Source organism: Triticum urartu, chromosome 5A (genome assembly GCF_056163025.1).
Source record: "Triticum urartu cultivar PI428250 chromosome 5A, HENAU_Tu73, whole genome shotgun sequence".
NCBI lineage: Eukaryota > Viridiplantae > Streptophyta > Magnoliopsida > Poales > Poaceae > Triticum > Triticum urartu.
Window position 1 is genome coordinate 56394661 of NC_141877.1, and position 8457 is coordinate 56403117.

The following is an 8457-nucleotide window of genomic DNA, read 5'->3' on the forward strand; positions in this document are numbered from 1 at the left end:
CAGCATACGACGCTGGATGATGGCATGTTCACGGTGAAATACGTATGTGGAACATGGCTGAGATGATTGATCCCGTTGGTGGCGCGGCGAAGTGCAGTGTGTACGGAGGCAGAGGACACAAGAAAGCAGTGTGCGCGCCATTGCAGCGTCAGTGCGGTAGGAGGACGACAGAGAGTAGGCCGAGATGAGCGACGCCGGAAACGACTCTAGTGTAGTAGGACGCGGGCAAGGAGATCAAGGGGAAGGGCGTCGGCGTCGAGAGGGACGAATAGGAGGGCTCTGAGCAGAGGACAGAGGAGCTCGACATGGTGGCGTGAGTGCACTAGACTGCTGTTCAAGGAGAGATGAAGCTACGATCGTCGAAACCAAAAACTTACAACACGAATTTTGTGTGAAACTGCGAGATTAGGCTGCTGGTCAAAGAAAATTTCAAACGATCGATCGTGCGCGGCGAATTTGACAAAATTTGTCCAGAATAGCTCCAAACGGAAACACGAAATAAAGAACTTCTAGCCGAGAAACTACAAACCGATCGCCTAAATGGAACCGTAGCATCAAGGTGCATCTTTTTCGTGTAGAGATTACCTCGAATCGAAGCACCGTTATGTAGATCAGAGGGACAAGGAGGAGAGGAGATTAGAGAGAAGCTTACTAGAGGAGGTTGAAGAAGACCTCAAGTAATCACCTCGCATCCCTCCCGTCTCCACCTGTGCAAGAGCCCGCTCGCTTGCGCTCGCCTCGGCCAGCTCGCAAGAAACTGTCGATCTGAGCGTTTTCAGCGAGGCAGACCTAGAGATACTTTAAGTTCCGTGCTATACAGGTCCAACAGTGTATGCAGCCAACCAAACAGTCTGTTTTCCTTTTCGTGTGGGCCTGATTGAACCTCATGCAGACAATCAAAACTTTCTTGATATGCTAGGAAATTTGGGACAAACGCAACAGACGCATTTTTCAGCATGCGGCGCTGGATGATGGCATGTTCATGGTGAAATACGTATGTGGAACATGGCCGGAGCGGGGATCCCCTTTGACGCTGGCTGAGTGGTTGCCGCAATCCTTTTTTCCCCGTTTTTGCATCCATTTCTTCGGGTGCTTTGCCATTTTGCAGCGCACTCACTTGATGCACCCTCCCCTGCTGATCAATGAATTTGGTGGTAGCCCTCCTACCAGCATTCAGAAAGAAAAATTGACGATTGAATAAAAGCGAGTGATGAACCAGCAAGCAAACAAGTCCACACATTCATATGGCACACCCAACCCCAAGGCCCCCCCACAAGTCCACCGCACGGCCCCCAACGAAAACAACTCTAATCAAGACGGCGACTGCGCCACATCGCCTTTCCCAAGACACGCCTCACGCACGCACAGCTACCACTGCCATACTCTACTCTGCCACCCTCCTCAACTCCTCTATTTTGTTCCCTTCCGCGCCCTTCCTCCGCCAAGCCCAACCAACAAGAAGAGAAGACAACTCGCCCGCGGCTCCCATCCCGACGCACGCGCGCCGCCGCCGCCTCGAGGAGCGAACGGGGCACCGCGTCCCGCGCCTCGACCCGATCCATGGCCTCCGCCGCGGCGTCGCGCCCCCCAGCCCCGCCGCCGCCGCCGCCCCCGCCCCCGCCGTCCGCCGCCATGCAGTGGCTCGGCCCGCGCGTCTCCTTCAGCCTCGAGGACGCCGCCGGGTGCGCCGCCGCGGGGGGTGCGGGAACGGGCAAGGCCAGCAACGACTTCGAGTTCCTGCTCGCCGGCTGCTCCGCCGTGTCCACCATGCTCCCCGCCGACGAGCTCTTCTCCGGGGGCAAGCTCGTGCCGCTCCGCCTCCCGTCTTCGAGTGGTTGTTCGGCAGAGGTGGCGGTGGCCACGCGGCCTCCGCTGGCCCCGGCGGCGACAGCGCAGCAGCAGCAGCAGCCCGAGACGCCGAGGGCGGAGGAGGAGACGAAGGATGCGGCGGTGGAGGCGGAGCAGGCGGCGGAGGAGCCCAAGGTCCCGGCCAGGAGGTGGAGGGACCTGCTCCGGATGCGGAAGCAGCAGGCGTCCTCGTCTTCCTCCTCCTCGTCGTCCACGGAGACCAAGCAGCCGCTCCGCCGCCTCCTCCGCCGCGGGCCGAAGCCGCCCGAGCAGGAGCCGTCGCTGAGCCTCCCGCTCCTCCGCGACCCCAACGAGCCCGCGCCGGCACCCGCATCGGCCCCAACTCCATCGCCGACCGCGGCGCCTCCCGTCAGCACGTCGCAGCACCAGCTCCCGCCCAAGATCCGGCTCACGGCGGCGCAGGCGGCCGCGCCGCCACCGCCGCCCCCGCCTCCTCCGCCTCCCCCCTCCGCCGTGGCCGCCGACAGCCCGCGCCTGAACGCGGCCGGCAAGGTGGTGTTCAACGGGCTGGGCCGCAGCTCCAGCAGCCCGAGCAGCCTGGCGGGCGGGCGGCGCCACCGGTCCGGGTCCGGCGGCAGCGGCATGGAGCGGTCCTACTCGGCGCACGTGCGCGTGACGCCGGTGCTGAACGTGCCCGTCTGCCGCAAGTCCGTGTCCGTGTTCGGCATCGACCGGCTCTTCTCCCCGTCGTCCGCGTCCACCGCCGCCGCCGCCCACGCCGCCGCCAAGAAGCAGGGCAAGGTGGCCAAGAAGGAGGCCGCCGCACCACCGCCGCCGCCATCCTCCTCGCATTAACGTCCGTGTCCGTCTGTCCTCCTCGGGAGAATCATCATCACCATCATCATGGAACATACACCACCACCACCACACCGCCATTGATGAGCTCGGACGAGCCGTATTAATCCTGCTGTTTTTGGATGACGACGCTTAATTAGGTATTTTTGTTCGAAAATTAAGCTTGAATCTGACGGAGTACGCCTGAATCTCTTGCGTGAGGACAAGTAGTACCTTGAATCTGGGATGTAAATACATGCGAGGTAGCAGTGATCCGGCGAGTTCTTCTATACTTTTTCTAGTGCGTGAGGAAGTACTGATGGTGGTTGTGATGATGATGATGATGAGGTTATGTTGAAGACAGCGTACGCATCGGAATTCGGGGCTTTTCCCATTCGCGTCGTGTTCCGTTGCCGGCTTGTTTGTTTGTCTGTGGTGCTGAGAAAGTGGAAACTGAAAAGTTGAGTTGTGGTGCGTACGCTTCCGCTGGGGTTTGAGCAAAGTACGAGGCACGCGTTGCTCCTTTCCAGGCCGCGCGTGACAGGAACCACTTGCACGAGTCAAGCACGTACGGGCTTCTTCCAAACCACCTCGCCGTACCCTGGTGCGGCGGATGGCGCCGGAGAGGATGGATGGATGGACGGACGGAGGGAGGGAACTGAGGGAAAGGATGGAAGTGAGTCGGGGAGGAGACCGGTCGTGGTGCGCGGCGGCCCCGCCCGGCCGGCGATGGATCCATCTGCACTGCACTTGCGTTAGTGGTGGGGGTCCAGTTCAGATCGATCATAGCGGCATGTGCCATGGGCCTCCGGCTAGCTGGGTCGGTAGAGACCGTCGTCGCCATGCAGCGCAATCCATTGATTGATCGATGAGTAAGTAAAGCTGCCCGTCGGCGCCATGACTGCAACAATACTACTCCTAGCTGCAACGCAATGATTCATCGGCTCATCACTCATCACACACCCAATCCAACGCCGGCCGGCCGGAACCGGAGCAGCAGTAGTCTAGGACAAGATCAATCAAACAGGTTAAACTAAACTAAACTAAACTAAATTAAAAGGTTGTCTGAATCTTCCATCCTATGTTCGTTCGGGATACATACTCTCCTACCACGGCGTAGTCGGCGAGGACAACGTGCCGGGGAGCCACATGCATGGGGTCGGTCGGTGCCAGTGTCGGGCTGCTGGACTGGCACGCAGACGTGACGCATGTGCCGCCATGGTCTATGGAGTCGCCGATCTGGCTGGCTGGCGACAGCCTCCCGATTGGCCGAGGCCATCTTCTTCCTCCTCCGCCGCCTCCTCATTGATTCCCGCCTTTCCGTTCCATGTGCCGCTGCTTCCGCCGATTTCTGCAGACTCGTCAATGGATGGATGGATGGATGAACTCCTCGCGTTCACAAGTTACCGGAGCACGCGCGTACGGCGGCGGCACCGGCGCCGGCCGGCACGGACGGACGGGATCGGTCCGCGCCGTGCTTCGTGCATGCATGCATGCCGTCCGCCTGTCATGTGTCATGTCTCGGCTCGGTGCTCCGGTACGTTTGTCCCCCACCTGATCTGACGGAGCAGCGGCCACCGGTGCTTGGACCTGGATCCAAACATTCAACCGGATGTACTACTACTACGTGCAAGGCTGACTGCCAAGTGCCAACAACAGCTCAACATGGTACAGTATTATTTTTACTAAATGACCTCTGGAGGGTTTTTTGTCGCCCACTGACCAACTTATTTCGTTGGCATCTTCAAGATCGACACGTAAATCTTCCGCAATCGTTCGGATCGCTGAAGCCATCCAAGGCGGGTCTGTACCGGTCCGCGAGGCGGTCCGGAGGTGATTCCTCCCGCAAAAATGAAGACAAAACTGAGGGAGTTTTACGGAAGTCTGGACACGTGAAACGTACGAATCGGACACACTAGGCCCACCCAAAACCCTTCCACAACCCCGCGACTCCATCCTCCCTTTTTCTCTCCTTCCTTTCTTTCTCTCTTGCGTCGCCGCCGCTCCACCACCCCGGCCACCACGCCACACCCATGCCGAAATCTGCATCTCCATCACCTTCGGCGATCCAGCAGGGCCCTTTCTCGGTTCAACCCCCTGTCCTCCGACCGTCCCCCAGGTACCATCCTCTATCATGCCCAGCAACTGTTCGATGAATCGCCGGAGCTTTACAGTTGTCCCTTCTTGAGTACATATACGAGCAGTATGTTGAGTCGTCCGACGGCTCGTCGAACGAGGAGGAGTACTCCGATGCGACGATGATGATGCAGGCGATCCTTAAAGACGTGGAGCATGCGGAGGAGCATGTTCTCAATTTCAAGGGCTGGATCAAGGGTCATTCAGTGCTCAACAACAACAACGCGCGCAGGCATTTGACACTGATGGTCGACTACTTTGCCCCTGATGCACTATTCGCTGACCATTTTCGCCGGCGTTTTCGGATGCGCAAGACTGTCTTCGATCGTTTGTATCATGGCGTCCGGTCCTACGATGACTACTTCATCCTGAAGAAGGATACCATGGGAACGATTGGCTTCTCTGATTACCAGAAGTGCATGGCCGCACTCCGGATGCTTGCATATGGCACAAGCGCTAATTCGTGGGATGAGTACCTACGGATGTCTGAGAGCACATGCGGAGATGCCATGGTCAGGTTTGCAACTGCCGTGGTCGAGGTGTCCGGACCTCGGTACCTGAGAGAACCAACTGTGGCAGACACGGACAAGCTCCTGGCAATCTCAGAAGTAAGAGGGTGGCCATGTTTGCTTTGATCTCTTGACTGCATGCATTGGAAATGGAAGAACTGCCCGAAGGTTTTACAAGGGCAATATCATGGTCATGTTAACAAGCCCACCATCATTCTTGAAGCAGTTGCATCATAGGATCTTTGGATTTGGCACGCTTCCTTTGGCATGCCCGGGTCTCACAATGACATCAATGTGCTGCAACGATTGTCGTTGTTTGGGAGGCTGATTAAAGGAGAAGCTCCTCCTTGCCACTATATTGTCAATGGACATGAGTACAATATGGGCTACTATCTGGTTGATGGTATCTAGCCTCCATGGGCTATCTTTGTCAGCACCATCTCAAACCCAGTTGGCCATAAAAAAGGCTCACTAGAAAGGATGCCGAGAGAGCATTTGGAGTTATGCAGGCCTGATTTGCAGTTGTCTGTGGACCTGCAAAACAATGGGATCCAGAGACCTTGTGAGAGGTGATGACATGTTATGTGATCATGCATAACATGATCGTCGAGGATGAGCGTGACGATGCTGCAACAACTCTGGAAGTTGGAGAACATGAGTGATCCTATCCAACTTCCAGACCAGAATCCAGCCACATTTGAGGAGTTTATTCAAATGCATCAACAAATTCGGCATCGATCAACTCACGAGCAGCCGAGGAAAAATCTGATTGAGCATGGGTGAGCGGTGAAAGGGGACAACAATGTTGAGATGTAATATTTGAACTTTTTAAAATTTGAACTTTTGTTGCATGCGGCTATTTGAACGTATGTATCCTTTGCATGAGGCTACTTGATCATGCGGACTAGGAAAAAACCCGAAAGGTCGAATGTATGCGGCTTTGCTTGGATGGCGTCCTCCCACATCCATGTCCGCGAACTGGTCCCCCTTATCCGCGAACAGACGCGGGAGGTTTTTTGCGGGTTGTCGTTGGAGATGCACTAACCCCCTTTCGCGTTTGATTGATAAGCGTCTCACACTCTCTCGCTTGCACATTGACACGCCGCCCTCTAAGGTGGCTTTGACCAGTCATGGTCCACGGTTGTCGGTCACGCCCGCAGGGTGGCGTCGGTAGGACGCGCCGGATGAAAGGGCACAATTCCCGCTAGAATATATGGCCTTCTTGCAACATCGAGCATCCTCGCATCAGTACATTCGCTGTCCTACTTGAGTAATCTGATCTACACCTAAAACGTCTAGGTGATATGCGTCAATGATGAGAACTGAACACGACTATCTGTTTGGCGTGTTCCACCTATGATTCGCCTTAGGGTTTGGCGTTTCAAAATAATCAGTACGCCTGTCTATTTGGTGTGGCGGTACATCGGCAGTGCCGCTAGCCAATTAGGCACGGTAATTCCTCCATCCGCCTGTCAACTTGGCATGTCAGGCTGTCGACCATGCCGCCTGCCAATTTGGCATGTCATGCCCTCGGCTGTGCTGCCTGCCAATTAGCGTGGCAGGTCATCGACGCCTATGTGATGTGTCCTTTGTTGTTTGCCCGCGCATATGTAATAAACGTGTCATGCGTGTCTATATAAAAGTTAAGCGTTTTGGTTCTCGCTTTTAGGATTGGGCACGATGGAATTTGTCCATTCGAGCCCCACCCATCCTCCCCCGAAACAGGTCGTCTCCTCCCTCTCCACAGGGCCACACTCGCCGGTCCTCCTGAAATTTGTCCATTCCAGAAAGGCTTGGTACCGGCGCCCGCCCCCTCTTCCCTACGGTCCCTCGCCGCATACCCTCGTCCTACCAACCTCGACCTTAACCTCAAATCCCCCGTGGTTGTAGAATCAAATGGTGGAGACGACGCAGAAGCAGCCAGATCTGGCGAAACCAGCAGGTAATCTTCTTACGAATCAACTTCAGATAATGTATATCAGTTTTATATCACATATCATTAGGTAATAGGAGGGTACCAAGTACCAACGAGTGCATATCGTTTTTACATAGTATGCTGTTATGCCGAACCTGTCACGTGTGGAGTGGGTTAATGTTTTATTCGTGCCAGCCAACTCGTACGGGAGATCAACTCGGTGGATGAATTCCTCTTGGTCGCGTTCAAAAGCTTCCGCAGCACACGCGTACGGCGGCGGCACCGGCGCCGGCGCCGGCCGGCACGGACGGACGGACGGACGGGATCGGGTTCGCGCCGTGCCTGCTCGCGGCGTGCATGCATGCCGTCCGCCTGTCACGTGTCGTGTCTCGGCTCAGCACTCGGCGGCAGTGCTCGTCCGGTACGTCTGCCACGGAAACCTACCCACCTGATCTGACGGGGCAGCGGCCACCGGCGCTTGGACCCGGACCCAAACATTCAACCGGATGTACTACCACTACTACTACGTGCAAGGCTGACTGGCCGCCCGCCAGCAGCAACAGCTCAACACATGATGCTGTAGTACGTACGTACATGCCGCCGCCTCCCGTGTCCGTTTCTTCCTCTCAACAGCGCACGCGCACATGCATCATCGGTCGGTCGGATCAACACCGCATAGGACGACGTTTGTGACACTGTGGCGAGCCCCGACTTTCCCAGCGCGTACGGCCGGAGGGCACTGTGGCACCCATCGACAAGTGTACGAATCGGCTTGTACTTTTTTTTACCGATGCGCTTGCACCTGTTCACACACTTTGGTTCTCTCGCTTGTTTTTTTAACACATACAATCACCCCTATAAACACACATACCCTATCTTTATGAGCACCTTTGAAAGACTGAGCCGGCATATCATCTTGAGATTTACGAAGTCATCGTAGGCGCATCGTCGTCAGGACCTGAACCCTGGTGGGTTGAAGATACCACTCCCCTCTAACCATGCAACCACAGGTTGGTTCGTGGTTCTCTGACTTGTTAGTACCACCTTATTCGATTATTCCAATTAGGAGTGTGGGTGACATCGTGCGAACTCTCATCTAGGGTTTTCATGCCTCTCGTCGGTGTCGTCGTCGGTTCGCCTCGTCTCCTATGGTCCTTGGACCATGGAGGCACGATGGATCCCGGTCTTTGCCAACGCGAGGGCTCTATTTCTGTTTTTTTAGTTTTGTTAGGGTTTGTGTCATGTTCAAGAAGA

The 8457-nt window shown here is 56.1% G+C and overlaps 1 protein-coding gene across 1 annotated transcript; it reads left to right on the forward strand.

Annotated features, from left to right (window-relative positions):
* Nucleotides 1-1281: 1281 nt before the first annotated feature.
* On the forward strand, nt 1282-3021 carry LOC125507822 (uncharacterized). Its single transcript, XM_048672339.2, has one exon. It carries the CDS (start codon nt 1561-1563, stop codon nt 2662-2664), a length of 1104 nt encoding a protein of 367 aa, XP_048528296.1. The 5' UTR covers nt 1282-1560; the 3' UTR covers nt 2665-3021.
* The last annotated feature ends 5436 nt before the right edge of the window (nt 3022-8457 follow it).